General features: G+C 45.4%; 1 protein-coding gene across 4 annotated transcripts in view; it reads right to left on the minus strand.

Annotated features, from left to right (window-relative positions):
* Nucleotides 1–7,330: 7,330 nt before the first annotated feature.
* The window catches only part of LOC310837192 (uncharacterized protein), a 51,435-nt gene continuing 38,143 nt past the window's right edge, over nt 7,331–20,622 (minus strand). For all 4 annotated transcript variants that reach the window (XM_083723217.1, XM_083723219.1, XM_083723218.1 and 1 more), the window contains 5 exons: nt 18,656–19,303; nt 17,523–17,951; nt 13,005–13,421; nt 11,174–11,794; nt 7,331–9,391 (listed from right to left, as the gene is read on the minus strand). In XM_083723217.1, the coding sequence (XP_083579343.1) occupies nt 8,724–9,391; nt 11,174–11,794; nt 13,005–13,421; nt 17,523–17,951; nt 18,656–19,303 (2,783 nt within the window). In that variant the 3' untranslated portion in view covers nt 7,331–8,723. The remainder of the gene's footprint in view (nt 9,392–11,173; nt 11,795–13,004; nt 13,422–17,522; nt 17,952–18,655; nt 19,304–20,622) is intronic.

Genomic DNA, 20,622 nt, shown 5'->3' on the forward strand with positions numbered 1-20,622 from the left:
CTGATCTTTAATTGGAACCTCTTCCTTGTAACTTGAAGCCATTTGTTTGGGTCTTACCCTCTGGAGCAGGAGAAAGCAAGCTTGCTCCATCTTCCACGTGACAGCCCTTTGCTTTTTCCTGCTCTGGAGGGAAGGACCAGAACCAGTGGCTTCACAAGAAAGGAGATTCCGACTAAACACCAGGAAGAACTTTCTGACAGAAAGAGCTGTTTGACAGTGGAACTATCTTCCTCGGAAGGTGGTGGACTCTCCTTCCTTGGAGGTTTTTAAGCAGAGGTTGGAGGGCCATCTGTCATGGATGCTTAAGCTGAGATTCCTGCAGTGCAGGGGGTTGGATTAAGTGACCCTTTGTATCCCTTCCAGGTCTACAATTCTAGGAAGATCAATTATTACTGGGGCTCTCGTAAGTACCTGTTTTCACAAACACTGCTCATCATACTGCCCTTTCTCCAGCAGATGACAACTTTTAATTCATGAAGGCTGCAGTCTCTCTCTCTCCCTCTCCCCCCCCCCACCTCTCTCTCACACACAGCAGCACTGTTGAAATCATGAAGCCACACACTTCGACAGCAATACCACACCATTTCATAGGAAAACATTCTAAAGGCTGCTTCACGTTTGATCGGTTTCTTTCCTGTTTTTGGCAATTTACTAATATTATCGTGCGAGAGTGCATGTGTATGTTTTCCTTCTTCTTTGGCTTTTCACTTAAAGGTTTTTTAATTGTTCCTGGTTTTTACACTATTTTCTACGCAACTTGGAGCGGTTTTGAAAACAAAACAAGAGCTGCCTAAGATTTATATATGTATATATAAAATATAAATAAATAAATAAACATTACTGGCCTGGCTTCTAACGCTTTCTAGGATTGATTAGGGTGCTTTTGATTGTGCTGGCACCACTCTGACATTCAGAGGACCATCTGGCCTTGCATTTGCAAAAGTATCATGACAATAATGAGATTGTTGTTGTTGTTGTTTAGTCGTGTCCGACTCTTCGTGACCCCATGGACCAGAGCACGCCAGGCACTCATGTCTTCCACTGCCTCCCACAGTTTGGTCAGGCTCATGTTTGTAGCTTCGAGAACACTGTCCAACCAGTGTTCCCCTTCATGGATCACTGCCTTGCCGTGGTGAAGGGGCTTGAATAACTCAGAGAAGCTATGAGCTATGCCGTGCAGGGCCACCCAAGATGGACAGGTCATAGTGGAGAGTTTTGACCAAACGTGATCCACCTGGAGGAGGAACCGGCAAGCCACTCCAGTATCCCTGCCAAGAAAACTCCATGGACAAAGACAATGAAATTGGTTACATATTAAAAGAGGAAGAGTATTAGCCTGTGATGTTAAGGTAAAGGTAAAGGTACCCCTGGCCATTAGGTCCAGTCGTGACAGACTCTGGGGTTGCGGCACTCATCTTGCTCTATGGGCCAAGGGAGCCGGCGTTTGTCTGCAGACAGTTCCGGGTCATGTGGCCAGCATGCCTAAGCCGCTTCTGGCGAACCAGAGCAGTGCACAGAAACGCCGTTTACCTTCCCGCCGGAGTGGTTCCTATTTATCTACTTGCACTTTGACGTGCTTTCGAACTGCTAGGTTGGCAGGAGCAGGGACCGAGCAATGGGAGCTCAACCCGTCGCGGGGATTCGGACTGCCGACCTTCTGATCAGCAAGTCCTAGGCTCTGTGGTTTAACCCACAGCGCCACCCCCGTCCCAGCCTGTGATGTTACCAGAAGCCAAATCCCATTAGCCCCAGCCTAACAAGCTGTCAACTTAATAAATAATAATAATTTATTATTTATACCCTGCCCATCTGGCTAGGTTTCCCCAGCCACTCTGGGTGGCTCCCAACAGAATATTAAAAACATGATAAAACACTAAAAACTTCCCTAAACAGGGCTGCCTTCAGATGTCTTACATGGGGGTGGCTGCTATTGCTATGGAACATTGGTATACTTCAGCAGTTTTTGCAAAAGTTCACACGCCCTTCTCAACAGGTGGTGCTGGTTGATAGGTTATTTGTTGTGACATGAGTCAAGAACATGGGTAGGGACATGGCCAGATATTTATCTGAGAGAAACAGGTTTCCCAACTTGCTTCTAGATGTTGCTGATGCGGTTTTGCTCAGAGGCTCCATGAGAGGTAATCACTGGCTTTCCCCATCGCCAGGGGACCTCGCTTTTCCTCACCAGGTCATCCAGGCTGCCTGATTCCTGGCCTTCACTTGCAACTGGGGTCACTGATCATGGAATACATCTTCACCTTGATCTTTAAATCCCGCTGTCCAGCAACTGGGTTTTAAATGTTGAAACACATCGTTACAACTAGTGAGTGGGCCCTGCAACAAAATGTTGCAATGAGGGGTGCTTCTCTGGTGATCCAGACACACTCTTTCCCATCACTCCTCCAGATTGTAGTCTAGCTAGCTAAAATTCCATGAACAGCTCACAGATCTGTCCACAGGAACATTTCACAATGGCTTTGCAGTGTGAAACTCGAGTTGATCCATCCAGCAGAGGACATGGTTTTTATACTGACACATTTTTATATCTGTATCTTCCTCTGCCTTGCTTCTCCAACTGCTCCCAGGCAGTTGCCAAGGTTTTCTCCCTCGGTCAAAATGCTACGACCACTGAGTCCTTACTGGATTGGGTTGGAGGGGGTGCACCTTTTATTTAAAAAATTACCTATGTGAATTTTGGCATTATGTTGAATCTCCATAACATTGTAAGATCACACACGTTAGTGCTATTTTTATAGAAACAGAGGAAGACGTCCCTTGTTCTCTTATAATGGCAATGGTGCCCATCTGAGAGGTGCCAGAACTTAGTTCTGGCTGAAAAAACCTCTGTTGGTGTAACCAACAATGTAACACAGAAGAGCAACACAGCAGAACATCAGGAATATTTAAATTACACCAACATTAAGGGTGGGTCCTTAAAGCCCACATCTCAGGAGTGTGCTGGTCAGTAATCACACAGTTCAAAGTTGAACTCTTTATTAGCAAAAATGTGACAAACTTGGTTGAGTGTTAGGCCTAATGAACAGAGGAGCATATTCCCAGTGGTGTTCCTCCATAAAAATCAGTTGCCGAGACTGAAAATCCTCGCCTCTGCATAGCCATCTAGGTCCCCTCCTTTCTAGGGCTTTTACCAATCAAGAGGTTGTGTAGCCAACCTCTCCTCCAGCCTTTTCATCTTCTTCTGGTTCGGAGAGACATGGGTGGCAGGGCAGCTTGTCCCAGCCGGACGGGGTGACACCAGCCGGACGCCTCCCTGCCTCCTCCTCCACCTCAGCTTCTATGCAATTCTGGACTCCTCTCTGCCGCTCTCTCCCAGCTCACGAAGTCGTGTTACCTCTTCAGCTTCCGACCCCTTCTCTTCCCAGTCTTCTCCCTCTGACCTCTCGTTGTCCCACCACAAAGGGTTCCACCCAGCTGGTTGCTCCCACCATTCCTCTGCATCCAACAAGTCCACGGCAGGTAGAGGCACATCTCAGCACTTACCAACAGCTGTATAGTGAAGGTGTCTGACTTGTCTCTACTGGCAAGGAATTACACTACTTATGAAATTACCCTCTCTTGGACTGCCACCCCACCCTTCCTTAACTTCTGAGGGATGCAGAACCACCAAGAGTGGCTCCGCTGCTGGTCATAAAACTCAGGAGGAGGAGGCGGACTTTCTGATGGCTTTAGAGACTACTGTGAGCACCTTAAATTGAGCTCAGAAACTACTGGCAGCCATCAGCCATGGGGCATACAGTGGTACCTCGCAAGACGAAATTAATTCGTTCTGCGAGTTTCTTTGTCTTGCGAAGCACGGATGCACCCTGGTATTAACAGTTTTAAGAAAACGGAAACAAACTCGCAAGCCGTTTCGTCTTGCAAAGCAAGCCCATAGGGAAATTCGTCTTGCGAAGCAACTCAAAAAACGAAAAACTATTTCGTCTTGCGAGTTTTTCGTCTTCCGAGGCATTTGTCTTGCGAGGTACCACTGTATGTGCATGGCGGGGGGGGGGGGGAGGCCTTGTGAGTCTAATTTCATCTGTGGGTCAGAGATGAAGCACACCAAAGTGGCAGGACATATGCCTTGCAGGCATAAGGTCCCAGTTTCAATCTCTGGCATCTCCAGGGACAGGTAGAGGTACAGGTACGGGCGTGGGGAAGCTTTGCTGCTCGGAGCCAGTGTGGTATAGTGGGTAGGAGCGATAGACTCATAATCTGGGGAACTGGGTTCGCGTCTCCGCTCCTCCACATGCAGCTGCTGGGTGACCTTGGACCAGTCACACTTCTTTGAAGTCTCTCAGCCCCACTCACCTTACAGAGTGTTTGTTGTGGGGGAGGAAGGGAAAGGAGAATGTTAGCCACTTTGAGACTCCCTAGGGTAGTGATAAAACGGGAAATCAAATCCAAACTCCTCTTCTTCAAGGGTTACATTTCTCTCAGGATAACATCCAGGGGCCACCTGCTGGGAATATTTGGTGAGATACCCACATAGCAGAAGTTGCCCCCAGCTCCAGTTGAGATCCAAAATGGTTTACTCCTGTAGATTAGGCTTCAGTAATAAAGTTCAAGATGTTTATATATACACACAGTTTATAAGCTTTGTAGATACAGATACAAATAGAAAGTTATGCATCTACACCATGAAGCTCCAACAGGAATAATTCCTTCCAACAACTGTTCCAACAGCAGCCCGGTTGTGACACTCTGCACCATCATCCGCCTCCCTGGAATATGTCATGGAAAATTTATTGCTTCAACTCGTCTCCTCCGCTTGTGTTATCCAGATTTACTGCCTTCTGACCTCTGGTAGCTGATAACTGGGCTCTGGTAGCTGGAGAACTGGACCCATAACCTGTTGGGAATCTGAGGTGAGATGCCCACATAGAAGTTGCCCCCAGTTCCAGTCACCAACAGAAGCAGCTTAAGGTCCAAAATAGTTTACTGCTGCGGAAGGTCAGGCTTCAGTAATACTCTTCCAGATGTTGATATATAAAGCTTGTAGACTTTGCAGATACAGACACAAGTAGAAATAATTTGTTATTCCAGCAATTCAAGATGTAACATGGACTGCACTTTCACCTACTGATGAACTGTCATATCCTAATCACTTCTATAATAAGGTTACCAGACGCCCCCGTTTCGCGGGGACAGTTCCCAGATTTACAGCTCAGTCCCCTGACAAAATCCATCTATTTAGTAGGAAGTTGAAAAGTGCCCCCAGATTCATTGAAGAAAATCTGGTAACCTTATTCTGTAAATGACACTGGGCTGTTGCCATAGCAACTGGCTTGGCTGATCTTGTACCTGTTGACTTATCTCCTACATAGGATGATTTGTCCCCATGAAATAAATAAACTCCTTCCTATAAAGGCTAGGTAGGCACATATTCTGACACTTTCAAAAATTCAGCTTCATCTATCTGAAAGACCATCTTCTCGCATGCAATATCTGCACTGATATAATCAATTTGGATGCTTTCACCTCCTAGGAGATAGGAAACATGGAATCCCAACTGTTGCTGATCTACAGCTGCAACTGCTCCCACCTACTGTGTTGGGGTGAGTGTGTTCACTCGTTTCCAGAAGTTCCTAAAGACTCCAGAAGCAGCTAAGTGCTGGATGTTTATTCCTACTTGAGGACATTTCTGTGGGAACTGTTCTTTACTCCTCTGCAGTTCCTACAGTGACTGAACTGTGTTTACTCTGTGCCCATCTCCCATGCTGAGAAGATTGAGAGGGGAGAGGTGGCTTTGCAGAGATCAAGGCCTGGAAACTCTTAAGAGAAAACCGTTAAACTGTTGGAACTTGCGTTCAACTTTCCTCCTCTTCTCCGGTCGAGCCCTCCGACAGTGATTAACGACCCGAGCCTTTGATGAGACTCCAGGCACGTTCCCATTACGCAGAGTATCCAAGCAGCAGCAGATGAGAAATATGAGCTACGCGCTATTTTCTTTTCTGTCTGCGTAGTTAGAAATAAAATATACATCCTCTCTCTGTGAAAGCAGAGAGGCAACTGGTACAAAAAAACAGGAAACCAGTAAACAGGAAACTGTTGGAACAAGCTCCCATGTTTTGTTCCTCTCTAAGGAATCAAGCTCAGCCTTCATGGCAGGTTAACCATGGCTCAGCATCTTTCAAGTCCAAAGCCTGGATCTCTTGAAAGTTTGAAGGTTCAAATACCTTCTTGGAGCTATTAACAGCAGTTACAGCTTTAGCTACTTTAGCAAATTCATCAGCAAATCTCTCTGAAGGTTTACCTCTTGTGGCTCTTTCAGACCTGTGAATCAGACGTAAGTCTTCAACGCTTTCCTCTTCTTTCTTAGGAGAAAAGTGGCCTATAGTGAACAGTGGTTCCTCCAATTCTCGATCAGAGCCTTCAGAGGGTCGCAGAGAGACCTTAGCATTCTTGAAATCCTCTGAACCATCCGAGTCAGTTTCAGATTCAGAATCAGAACCTTCATTACTGAGTGTGGGGTTTTGCTGCTGTTCATCCTCAGTCTCTTCACTGTCATCAGAATAACATTGGAAAATTCCCACATTCTCCCACTTGGCATTGTACTCAACGTCTAGTGAGTCTAACTGTGTTAGTGTCAGTCATCATTACTCTGCAAGAACCTTTCTGATATCCTAGAAAGATACCATGCAAACCACGTTTGCCTAACTTGGAGCTTTGTGGTGTGTGAACCCACATGTCAGAACCAAAAATTTTCATGTGCTTGATGTATGGTTTCTTGCCAAACACCTTTTCATAGGGGGTACAACCAATCGGTGATGACAATCTGCGATTATAAGTATAAACAAAACAGGTGAGTGCTTCTGCCCAATAACTCTCTGGAAGATTGGCATCATGCAGCAAGGTTTTCAAGCCTTGAAGCAATGTTTGATTTACCCTTTCACAAAGTCCATTCATCAAAGGAGACCGTGGACTTGAAAGGTCATGTTGAATTCCTTAGGAAAGCTTCAAACTGCTGAGAAGTGAAGGCTCCCCCTCAATCTGTAAACAAACATTTCACCTGCTTATCATGCACATTTTGTAACCAAGCACAGAATTCCTTGAACCTAGGAAACGCTTCTGATTTCTGCTTGAGATTGAACACATGAATATATCTGGAAAAGGAATCAATGAGAACCATAAAGTACCTGGCTTTAACTCTCTTGCAGTTTTTGTGCATTGGTTTCCCCTCCCCCATTTTTATGACTCCACTTTGATGAATGCGTGTGTTAACCTAACACTTTTAAAATTCATTCACAGCATTGCAGCTGTAAGCCTTTATAAAGGTAAGCTCCCAAAATATTCCAACACTGACAGTGGGGGGAAGATTCTGTAAGGCTTTAAAATTGAAAAATTCTTTATTGACTGTGAGAATTCATGTCCACAAACTCCTCTGTAGCTGCCACAAATTTATACAAACAACATGACGCCACAGCTCTAAAAAATTTTACAACTTTTACTTTGCATTCTAGAATGGATATTACTTTTCTCAGGTAAGTTATACTTCTAAGGTTGTTACTTTCTCATCTCCAGTGCACTTTTGCTTCCCAACAGCACCAAGACAAACAAAATTATACAAAACTTCCCCCTTCCCCTTCCCAATCATCACTTATTTCCCAACCACCACTCAATATTTATTCAGGACTGTCAGCAAGGCAAGTGAAATAGAACCTCAGGAAACCTCTGGATAACAGATGCTAGCAGGGAAATCGCCCTGCTTAAGGGCTTTCTGAAAACAGTGGGTTGGTGCAGGAAACAGAATGCTAAGGTAAAAGGACGCTTATGTTTTCATGTCTAAAGTCTACTGAATTATAGTATCCAAACTAGCCAGGGCTCTTGCCTAATTTTTAAAATTAATTAAAAGATAATGATAAAAAGTCATGAGGCAAGATTCGGAAACTCTGAAAGCGGTAGGAAGAGATGGAGGTATATTACATTACAAGGGCAGAAGTCTGAGTTCAGGTTGCAAACTGGTCAAAACATACCCAGCCTGGCTTGATCTTGGGCCGTTAAGCCATCACCATGTGCCAAAAAACAACAACAACCGAGCAGCATGGAAGAGGTCAGATCTGTAACCTGAGAATATCGACAAGACATTGAAGGCAGAGGAGCAGGGGCCAGTAAAAAGTTAGTGGTCTCCTTTGAATGCTCAATCACCACCACACCTGTTCCGCAAAGGGGTGGGGTTGCTGTATAAAGTTGTTGACACCTTCCGTTTCCTGTGCCATTGCCTTTTCAGACTTTGAAAGAGTAACAACTGCAAAACAGACTTCAATGCTTGTGACGGTGTGACCAAGACTTCCTGACCAAGAGATAAGCCCAGTGCAGTCCAACATGAACCATGCACAGGGCTGTACCTTATGTACACACTTACCAATGGAGGAGACCAGCTCCCAGCGGAACTTGCTTCCAAGTTAAGCCTTCTTTAAGACAGGATAGTTCACAAGTGGGGGACCTGTGTGGCCCTCCAGGTGTTGCTGAACTCCATTTCTCATCAGTCCATGCAGCTGACATGGTCAATGGCAAGGGGTTTGGGAAATCCCTCAACATCTGGAAGGCCACTGCCCCAAACTTGCTGCAACAGTCAGTGGGACAACTCAGGGCAAGTCTATATAACTGTCTGAACTGGGCTGGAGATGGGTCCTAAGTCTTTCCTTTGCGGTTGTGCCGCTATTTCCCATCTCCTCTCCTCAGCTAACAATTCAGCATCATCCTTGATAACCAATCCTGCCCTATGAGGCTTCCTCAAAGCGCTTGCTGCACTCAAAGCCATGAGTCTTCTCGTGGGCTTCCAAGGAATCTTTCCGAATGAAATCCTGCCCGCACATGGAGCAGAGGTACGGTTTTGCCTCCGTGTGCGTGGCCCGGTGGCAGAGCAGCTTATCCATCGACATGAAGCGCTCCCCACAATCCTCGCACTCATGGGGCCCGTCCCCTGTGTCGGTACTCTGTTGGTCAGCTAAGGCGGCAGGCTCACCCTCAGAGGATTTCTCGCTTGCAGAACTTTCAGGAGGCGGTGGCGGTGGCTTCTCTTCCACCGGGGCAGTCTGGCTGGTGTCTGGCTCTGGCGGGCAGGGATTGGTCTCCCCGCCTTTGGAATACGCAAACCTTTCCAGCCTCGCACGGACTTTCGCTTTAATCTCTGCTAGCTCAAGTTCCGCAGCCTCAGCCTCAGCGTCCTTGACCGGGTCACTCTTTGCATCCTCAGTGGAGGCACCCTCAGCAGTGGAAGCACCCTCAACGGAATCACCCTCGGCGGAGGCAACAGGCCCTTCTGCTTGTTCTCCCCTCTCCTGTTTACAAAGGCCCCATCGTCCCCGGAGCTCAGCCAGCTTGGCATCGTCCATGTGGCTCAGTACCGGCACTTTCAGAGGTTTCAGTTCCACTGTCACCATGTTGCCTGCAGGGACAGAGGGAGAAACAATCCAGGCATGAGACCAGCCCATTTCAAGGGAAGAAGGGGAGCGGTGGCGGAGGAGGAGGAGGAGGAGGAAGAGGAGGAAAGAGCTCTCCCAGGCATCAATGCTTGTCAATTATACCCCTGTTGCACCGAGCTTCAGCAAATGGGGAGGTAAGGAAGAGCATGGCCTTGATGACAGCAGTCCCTCCATCCTTTTCATATAAGAATTAAGAGACCCCAGGTGTATATTTTCATTATTTTAATGATGTTTCAGTCCTTCAGTTTAATTGCATTTAACCTTTTAGAATGTAGTAGGCATGATTTTCGTGTGTTCTGCCTTTGTGGAACTCTCCTACGCTGCATTCCATCTCTCCTTATCTATTTTATTTTATTTATTGAATTTTATGCCACCCTCTACCCAGAGGTCTCAGGGCGGTTCACAGAACAAAATCAAAATATAAAACCACAAAATATATAACGAAAATAAAAACAACAACCGCCTGCCCCAACCTGAGAGTGGTGCAAACGGCAAGATGTTTTACCACCAGAGTGTAAATCAACGATCCTCAAAGCGATCTGAGACCCAGAAAGAGGATTTTATAATGCTCTTCCCTCACTGTAGTTGCCAGGGTAACGTTGGACATTTGAGACCTAAAATGGTCAAATGGTCTGGGCACATCAGGACCGCTCCAAGGCGATTGTAGGGGTGAAGATGCCAGTATGGAGTCATGAGTGTTGTTACAGCCTTTGCAATGAGCAAATGTAAAAGGTGGGATAATAATGAAGTGCAGAGGAAAGAAAGGAGGGAATAATTTGGACAATGGACCTAGGCAAAAATATTCAATTATTTGCGACTCAATAAAGGAAAACTTTCTCATGATGTTTTTATATGTGGTATATAACACCTAAAATAACAAAAATGTATAAAACAAAATGTGCTGGAGGTGTAATCAATCAGAGTGGACGCTACTTCATATGTGGTGGAACTGTAATAAAATTAAGAGCTTCTGGGACACAGCATATGAGGAGTTTAAAAAAATATTTAAACAAACTTTTGTAGAAAAAGAAGCAGCATTTCTATTGAGCATAGTAGATTCAGACATCGCAAATGAAAATAAGATAATGTTCCTTTACGCAAGATCCGCAACAAGAATACTAATTACAAAAAACTGGAGAAGTGAAACAGTACCAACAAAAAAAGAGGAGCAAGAAATATTATTTGATTACACTGAGTTAGCAAAAATGATGGATGCAGTTAGGGGACAGTCTAAACAAAAATTTCAAAAAGGGTGGGGGAAGTATAGAGATGATTAAAAAAAAAGTGCCCTCAAATTAAAATCTGAACTTCAAATAATTTTTGCAAAACAAAATACAGTGGTGCCCCGCAAGACGAATGCCTCGCAAAACGAAAAACGCGCAAGACGAAAGGGTTTTTCGGTTTTTGCATCGCTTCGCAAGACGAATTTCCCTATGGGCTTGCTTCGCAAGACGAAAACGTCTTGCGAGTTTGTTCGCTTTTTTCCTAAAGCCGCTTGAAGAGGCGCAGTTGCGATGGACCGTGCTTCGCAAGACGAAAAACATCGCAAGACGAAAAGACTCGCGGAATGAATTATGATATGGGTGGGCAGGGGATGGGATGGGTACAGATTTTATGAGATTCCTTTTTCTTAGGGTACTTTCTTCTGTTAAGCCCACTAAAACACAAACAGAGATAATTAGCAGTTTGTGTTTTTTAAATTAATTTTTAAAAACCCTTCCTGATTCAAATCATACGGCACTCACCTGTAGCAACTTGCTGGTGTACAGAGAGAGAGCTCTTTTTGGCATTGGAGAGATCTTCCTCATGGGACTTTTTGTGCCGGGAAAGATTTGATTTGTAAGTGAAGTTTAGCCCGCACTTGTCACAGGGAAAAGGTCCGTCACCCACGTGGCTTTTCATATGGATAAGATGGGTTGATAATTTGTAGGTTTCATGCCCACATTTGCCGCACGTGTGCTTCTTCTCCTTCTGAAGGCTCCGTGCTCTGTTGACGGGATTCTTCCTGCCGCCAGAACGAGTGTCAGGCTGGTGGACTGTCTTGTAGTGTTTGCTGCAGGCAGAAGGGTCAGAGAAAGCTCTCCAGCATTCAGGGCACTTGTAGGGCTTCTCGCCTCCATGGCTTTTCTGGTGTCTCAGCAGGTCGGAGATATAGTAGGATTTGTGTCCACATTCAGGACACTGGATGTTCTTTTCCATCCATAGATACTTGCTCCTCTTGGCAGCCCTGGTTTCTCTGTTCCGAGTCGATTTTTGCTGACCTTGAGCCTGAGATCCGCCACCCGAAGGTTTTCTGGGGAGTTCCTGCACTTTCACTCCTTTTTTCTGACCTTTCTTCGCCAGGATGTTAATTAACTCCTCCTCATCTGTCAGGATACAGAGATAATTGAGATATAGGGCTGTTGCCGCAAGGGTCGGGGGAGAGGCTATATAACCCCTGGCCCCCTTATTTTGAAAGCCAAGAGCTACAAACATGCTACACTCTCCATGGTTTTTGTGAAGGACATCCCATGGACAAGCAAAGTAACTGGAGCATCTTTCGGCAAACAGCTGCTTTTGTTTTCTACCTGCTCTTGCCTCACACTGCTGTAGCCAGGCAAGCCTCTGGGGTGAGGCATGAAAACAAACCAGGAATGAGCTAGGGTTGTGGCTTTGGGGTGCAACATAAAACCACTGTCAGTGTAAGCAGAGTTTAGAACTCCAGCTTCGAAAACATGATTTCATACTCTGGTTGTTTGGCTGAACATCTGATGCGGCTTCTGATATCGCTATCGTTGTGCCTGCGCAACCGGAAGCCACGCCTTGGTTTCTGAACGTTTCAGAAGTCAAACAGACTTCCGGAACAAATTCTGTTCAAAAACCAAGGTTTGACTGTATGGGTCCTTTTCTTCCTGCCCCATGGAAGTAAACTAGAGAGCTTAATCCCATTTAGGTGCTGGAGTGTATGCAGACACCAATCAATCAATCAATCAATCAATCAAAAGTTTTCAACATAATAGCACTTTTGATTGCACCTAAAATATTAATCTGCTTTTAAAAATCCATCTGTAAAGAAGGGTGTAAATCAGTGTTTCCCAAAGTGGGCAATACCACACTGTGGGAGACTCTGGAATCATCCAGGGTGGGGGAAGGTAGTAGGCTTGGGTACAATTGGGGCTGTTGGATAAAAACAAGGTGGCAGGTGGGCTGCAGTGCCAACTCTGCCCATGGGGCGTAATGGACTGAGATGACAGACTTCACTCCAGTCCACCCCATGGGTTTTTTTTAATCACGGGGCCTAGTTCACCTCCTTGTCCAGTTTTGAAAAAACTGTTCATACCTATTTCATCTGTTGTATAATGATGCTTACTGATGTAACGGGGGGGGGGGGTGCCTATTATTATTATTTTCCTGAAAAGGGGGCAGTAGGCTTGTTCTCTTATTTATCTGATTTGGTTTATTTCATAAAATTTATACACAGATCGGTTGCCAAAAAAGAAAGAAGTATAACCTCAAAGCTGTATTCCCAGCAGCTGTTAGGAAAAGAATCTGCCCAATCCTCTAATATCTAATGATTCACCGTAGAAGAGCACTCACCGCCAAGTGTTACGTCACATTCCGCCACAGGAATCTGGGGAACCAAAGGGGTATTGGAAATAGAGGTGTCAGGAACAGGCTTCTTTGCTGAGCAGGAAATATATAACGTGTGTTTCCTAAGGCTCGTTTTCCATGCAAAGGTTTTTCCACACCGAGAGCACATGTAGGGCTTTTCTCCAGTATGTTTCCTCATATGGGAAACAAGGTCTGTTAAACTCCTAGCCTTGTACCCACATTGTGGGCAAGTGTGTTGCTTTTTCTGAAAGTTAGCTGAACTTGCCATTGCAGCTAACGCGGACAAACTGCCCTCTCCTGGGTGTTCGCTCAAAGCAGGTTCGTGACTCAATGTAAGACCTTCTGGGGATATCTCAAACTCTTCTTCCTCCGTTTTAATTGTGGGCAGAGGGTCCTCAACACCTGCAGGAAAGGCAAATAAATACAAGACAGGGCATATCGGTCTGATTAAGGCGTTAGAGAAATGTGCCCCTACAAGGATGGGTTACAACAACCCATCAGAGACGACATGGTATAGTTGTATATAAAGGCAAGTATGCTGTAGAAATATAAAAGTCCCCCCTCCGACCCAATTGTAGTTTGAATTATAAAACGTTGATAGGTCATACTTGCATCCCTTGCACATAAAATATCATACAATTATATCCTTTCTTCTACAGTGGTACCTCGGTTTTCCAACGTCTCTGTTGACGAACATTTTGGTTTTCATACGGGCCTCAGAAGTTAAACATGCCACGCAGCTTCAGTACTGAGTTTTCCATATTGAGTTTTCAGTTTCTGAACGTTTCAGAACTCAAATGGTTTTACATTCAAAAACAGAGGTACTACTGTATTTCAAAAAGATTCCATTTAATAGAATATGCATCAGTTTAAAGCAGAGCTGTCAAAACGTTTCATGTTGATTACATACTTTTTAGACATACATATACATCATTTTGTGACACACCAATTCAGTTTTACTAGCAAACTGGAGGCTAAACTAACCCCTTTCCAGCCCTGGGAGGAGCTCAGGGAGCATTTGTGCAACACACCTACACACTGCAGCCAACATTGTGACAGTTTGGAAAGTTCTGCTTTAAATGGTGTTTTCCACATAGTAGTTCCTTTTCTCCAAAGTGAGTATCTTCTGTGTGATCAGAAGAAACAGCTTCTCCAGCAAGATTACTCTATTTACAAACTACAATATGTTTCCTGCCCCCTCTCAACCCTGCCTGTGAGAGAAGCATCTATTTAAATGTGTGCACGAGCATCTTTGCAGTTCATTTAGCACTTCAAAAGGCTACCTGGGGAGCAGGCAGAAAGTGAATGCCCTCAGCTCTCCTGCACAACCAGAGATCAAGGTCACACGGCTTCTGGTTCCATTGCCTTAATGGAGACAGCTCCCATGACAGCGGGAGATTGTAGACAAAGGAAAAACCAAGAATGATCAAGGGTGAATGAGCATCTTTGCAGTTCGTTTAGCACTTCAAAAGGCTACCTGGGGAGCAGGCAGAAAGGGAATGCCCTCAGCTCTCCTGCACAATCAGAGATCAAGGTCACACGGCTTCTGGTTCCAGTGCCTTAATGGAGACAGCTCCCAGGACTGCGGGAGATTGTCGACAAAGGAAAAACCAAGGATGATCAAGGGTAATTATCCTTGCAAGTTCCCCTCAGGGAGGGGGGGGAGGAGCTTCAGTCGCAGGTGTCTTGGTATCTGGCTTTCACTTCAACATGGAATGCAAGAGGCAGAGACACTGAGCGCAAAAGTGCTTCATCTGCCGATAACCCTCCTACGTCGCCATTAAGAAGCAGAGGTTCTCCTGTTAATTAGAGTTTAATTGGGACTAATGTACAGGCACATGCTGGAACTGTTGAGATAATAAACTGCATAACAGAAGCAGCTGCAAGGTTGCTAAGCTTTGAACTTGAAAGAAGACTTTATTCAGTGTAAAAGATGGTGTGGGGGAGCCTTTGGTTTCTTGAAATAAAGCTTTTTCCTTTTATATTTATGATTTGGCAACCTTCTCTAGAAAGATAAAGCAATTTTTAATGAGCAAGTTAAAAATAAGGAACTGGATTGCAGAGATGCAGATCTGGAATACAATATAAAATAGAACTGTGTGAACAAAAAAGGGGGGGGGGTGACTGCTAATTATCACAGTGGAGTATGGAACCGAAAGCCTTCTTATCTTCTGTGAAATAGAGGAATGAACGAAGCCTGGAAGCTTGCCAAATGCACTGGCAGAATAGACCACTTTTCTTATGTTGGGAGGAAAATGGTGGAAAAGGATATTGATGGAGATCGAGTAACTTATGCAGCTATTGTTAAAGATGCATAACAAAGAAGCACAGGACTAAGCATGGGAGAAATCTAATTGGATTGCGTTGAATACCACTTTGCAACAATGGCATTTGGAAGGCATGCGGAATTTGAGTTAATTGGACTATGCAATTTATCACACCGTGAGTATGTAACCTGGAAGGCTAGTTTATTTTTGGTGTAAAGGGGGAATGAACGGAATCTGGAAGCTTGCCAAGTACACTGGCAAAATGCCAGATCACTCTCCTCCCGGAGCTGGAAAAAACCCGGCTAAAAACCAGCTACACAGATAGAGTGAATTTTGTAGCCCAGTAATGTTAAAATGATAAAAACAGAGTACAGTGGTTACCTTGGTTCTTGAACTTAATCCATTCCAGAAGTCTGTTTGACTCCCAAAACCGTTTGAAAACCAAGGTGCAGGGAGCTTCCTGCACTCAAGTGGAAGCTGCATCAGATGTTCGGCTTCTAAAAAACATTCAAAAACTGGAACACCTACTCCTGGGTTTTCACCGTTTAGCAGCAGTTTTATTCAACAACTAAGCTGTTTGAGAACCAAGGCACCACTGTATGGGACTGACTGAGGGAGAAATTGTTGGAACAACATTGGGATATCAGCTCTGCTCAAGGCATGACAACTTCCAGCAAAAATCCGGGGAGCGGGCAAGAGACAGACAAGGAAAAGGACTTCCGGTTTGTCACAGGTCACCATGGAGCACAGATCTAGCCCTCCAGGAAAGATCTGAGCTTTGCGGGGGGATATGAGGCCACACAAAGGCGCTGTGGACATAAAAAAAAAACCCAAAAGGATTTATTTTGGGTGCATGTGATCTGGCTGCACTCTGGGTGATCTCTCCCATCTCCCGGATTGCTCTGTAAGGAGTGGAGAAGAAAAGACGGGATTGAGGTGTGAGTGCTGGGATCCATCGCTATCTCCGCAAAGTGAAGCTTCTGGCTCAGAGTGGATTGAGTGGCAGACTCTTCAGGACATAAAAAGCCGAAATTTAAACGGAAAATTTAAATTTGGAACAATTTGGACTGATTTGGAAACCATTTGGTGTGAGACGGGATGAAAAAAGGAAGCCCCTCCCGGCTGTGGTGAGACACAATTTGCACGGTGCTTTTCTATAAGTCCTAAAGTTGCTTTCAAACCTTCCCTGCTAAGTGTAAGTTAATTCCACCCATCCTTGATATAATGGCAGTGGTTTTTTATATTAAGTTTCTTTTTTTACTTTTTGCATAGAAGTGGACTGCCTGATTGGCTGGGGAAGGAAAGCCCCTGCAAGCTTGGCGCGCATTGTTACAACGTACTGACATTTTGATAAAACTTGTTCTGGTTTTCGGCCGCTTTTTGGAAGCCGAATGTCCAACACGACTTCTGCTTGACTGCAGCCAATCGGAAGCCTCGCCTTGGTTTTCAAACGTTTTAGGAATTGAACAGATTTCAAGAACAGATTAAGTTCGAGAGCCAAGGTACCACTGTATATGGGACCTCCCCACACACAACGGGTATTTTGCTCGCAAGTATACTAAAGCAGAAAGTGCACATGCAATGATGCTTCCATGAAGGCTTGCAGTTCTGTCTGCTCTTGTGAAACTGACCTCACACCACACCACTTAAACACATTCCACTTATCTAGGCACGTATCATTAACCGAGGATTTAAACCAGAAAAAGGCACCAAAACAGCACAAAAAGAGAACGCTGGAGGGGGGGGGGACAGCTTGCACAGCCGTTCCAAGTGTCTTGCCACCTTCACTTTCTTCTTCCTGGCCTGCAGAGCTGTCGCTTTGGGGGTGCTTCGTGCCTTGGCCCACCCCTTCCTCGCTTGCACGTGCCAATTTTATTCCTTAGGCAGGATCTGAGTCCCTCTGCTCTCCCTCATCGCCCCACAAGTAGGCAAAGGGGGTGGAGGGAGAGACTAGATAAAAAGAAAACTGTCTCCAGAAACATCCAAGACTAACAGAGCACCGAGAAGCCCCACATCAGCATAGCTACCCACCCTGCCACGAACCCCCAAGCTCAACTTGCCAATCCCTGGAGGCAGGGAGGCAGGCAGGTGGGATGGATGGCCAGCCTCTCTCAAGAGCGCCCTCCCCACTTTATGCAATTTCAAATACATGTGTGGAGCCAGGGGACATAACAGCAAGTGGGGGGGTGCCTATATTTTGCACATTATTGGGGACCAACCAAATTATTATGCTCACCTTCGTATGTCACCTGGCCGTCTTCGAGAGGGGCATCTGGAGCAAGGCTGTTTTGCTGGCATGTATTTCTGCTGCAGTGTTTATCGAGGTATGACGATGACTTGAAGCATTTCCCACATTTGTTGCATTTATAGGGCACCTCCTCCGTGTGGACTCTCCTGTGTTGAATGATGCCCGCTAAGCTATCAGAGACAAACCCACATTCAGGGCAGGTGTGCTTCCTCCCGTTGCAGAGCTTGGCAAACTTGGTCAGCACCACCTTCACTGTTTTTGTCCCATAGCGAGAAAGAGGCACTCCTTCTCCTTCGGATTGGCTCAACAGCAGCTTTGAGGGGGAGCTAGCGCCATAGGTCTCGGCGCTCGTCAAAGCAGTAGACAGGGGCTGCAGCAGCAGAGGAGAGTTTTCAGCCGTGCTCGGCCCAGGGGCGGCTGCAAAAAGAGAGAGAGGGGACCTCTTACTCCTGGAAGATGTGAACGGAGGTGGCGGCGAGAGGAGACAAACGGTATCACAACACGGAAGACTGTATAACCACAGGGAGCACCACACACACAAGGCCAAAGGATGAACTACACTAGAAAGTCGGCCCCGCTAGCAGCCCAACTTTCTGTATCACAGGGTGAGAAACTTCGGCCCTCATAGCTGTTTCAAAAGCCCTTTTGCAGGCAATCAGCTTGTGTCTCTGGAAAGCGCAATCTGCCCCCACCCTGGGAATCTGCTGGGCAAGGAGGAAGAGAGAGGGGAAAGGGTGGCAGAAAAAGGGTGCTGGCATGCTCCGTCTGACAGGCTTCCCTCAGAGATACTTCAGCCCCTGTTACAAAGCTTCCCCGCTTTTGCTGTAGAACAGCGCTTTCCAAACTTTTCATGCTAGTGACGTAGTTTTAGCACGCACAGTAATTTAGTTTTACTAGCAAACTAGAGGTTCAACTAACCCCTTTCCAGCCCCCTGGGAGGAGTGCAGGTAGCATTCACGACATACCTACACACTGTAGCCAACAAATGTGTCACAACACAGTTCGGAAAGCTTTGCTGTAAAGCAACGAAAATGCAGAGGAAAAGCAGCAGCGGAATACTTACAGGATCAAGCAACATCAAAACAGGCACAGGAAGCCTCAGATTGAAATAAGAGACCTACCTCTGGGCATCCTGCGGTAATCCGTAACATTTTTTTGCTGAGAGTGTAGCATCTCCTGGTGAAGAGCAAGATGCGACTTATACCGGAAGGTTTTTTCACATTCTGGACACTTGAAAGGCCTTGCCTCCAGGTGGGCTATCATATGCTCAAAGAGACACTCTGGTGTAGCTTCGACCTGCCCACACGTGGGGCACGTGTGCTCTTTATGCATCGGGGCACTTGAGGTCGCTGCCCCATAACTTTGGCTGCTGCTGGCATCACCTTGGGCCATGTGGACTTGCTGGTGAGCCTCCAGAGATGATTTCTCTTTGTAGGTCATCCCACACTCTAGGCACTTGTAGGCCCCTTTCGTCAAGTGGGTCTTTATGTGTCTAACCATATCCGAAAGGTAATAGGCCATGTGCCCACACTCAGGACAAATGTGCTTTTTCTCCCTGGGGTAATATCTGCCTTTCCTCCTCACACATTTCCTCTTCCGTTTACTGCCTTTCCCCGTCTGCTCATTTTCTTTCCCCTCAGGACTCGGGTCAGAAACCTCGGTATTCGAATCACCCTCTGCAGGTTCATCTGGTAAGCCCTCAAAGCTGAATTCCGTCTCCAAATCATCATCAGAATTCTCCATTTTGATCTTGGTCCGAAGTCTATCACCTGGACAGAAGATGAGAAAATATACAGTCGCGCCTTGGTTGTCAAACGCCTTGGTACTCGTACGTTTTGGCTCCCGAACGATCGAAACCTGGAAGTGAGTGTTCTGGTTTTTGAATTTTTTTTGGAATCCGAACATTTGATGCGGCTTCCTCTATTGTTTCTGGCGTGCCTTCGCAACTGGAAGCCAATTGGAAGCCGCGCCTTGGTTTCCAAACATTTCGAAAGTTGAACATTCTGTTTGAAAACCAAGGCATGACTATGCAAAGGATCACCTTCTGGTATGAAACAGTGTAGGAGTTCAGTTCGGTTTGAACAAGAAATTGAATTAGATCTGGGAAGTAACCTAATTTGATGGCCCCAGGCAAGCTGATACTCCTTCAGCCTCATGGCACCCAGAGTGTCTGATAAAACCAAGCCAAATGGGTGGAGTATAAATAGTAAAATTATTGTTATTGTTATCCTTATTGTAATTATTACCCCAATCTGTACAACGGGAAGAATGGGGGGGGGCCTCCTTCAAACATACTTCAACCAGGGAACGTTATGAATGAATGTGATATAAATGAAGCTTTTTAAAAATTTGTTTATAAAAGTACTTATACACCCACCCTCTCACAAAATATCAGGGTAGTGTGCAATGGTTTAACTTTTAAACAGATTAAAGCAGCATAAAGCAATTGACAAAATGACTGGCTACTCAAGAACATTTTAACCACCTGAGCAAGCCTGTTGGCATAAAAGTCCTTAAGACTTCAAGGTCAGCAACTGCAGTGGATTCAAAGTGAACCAAATCTAAGCTATAATTAGATCTGGTTCTAATTTCCTGCAATTCAGTTGACTATCAACGAGGTAGCAAACTAGGTATGGTAGCAGAATTCTTCAAACAACACACAAAAAAGTGTATTTTAACAGTTGTTTTCAGTGCCTCCCCTCCCCCATCAATCTTAAAATAATTAAAAGGGAAATCTATGTCCTCAGGTTATGTCTGAATCTGCTTGAATATTTAAACCACTGTACCTGAAGGTTATCTGAATCAGCACCCTCCAAATATTTCAGCTATTTTTAGCTATTGGAAAAATGTTTCAGGTGTATACAACATGTAAAATTAACATGTCAATTAACAAACCTCCCCCCTTTAAATAGTCAAATAAACTTGCTAAATCAGATGTGTGTTGGTTTAGTGGAGAGGGAAATTTTCCAACTGAAAGTTTTTTTTCCAGAATTCCCACAACAATGGCACATCCAACAGGGTAATGTCTACTCAGACATGTGTTGACCTTCCAGAATCTAGGGAGGTGTTCCTAGCCTGCCGCCCTATA

Source organism: Podarcis gaigeae, assembly GCF_964106915.1.
Source record: "Podarcis gaigeae genome assembly, chromosome: 2".
NCBI lineage: Eukaryota > Metazoa > Chordata > Lepidosauria > Squamata > Lacertidae > Podarcis > Podarcis gaigeae.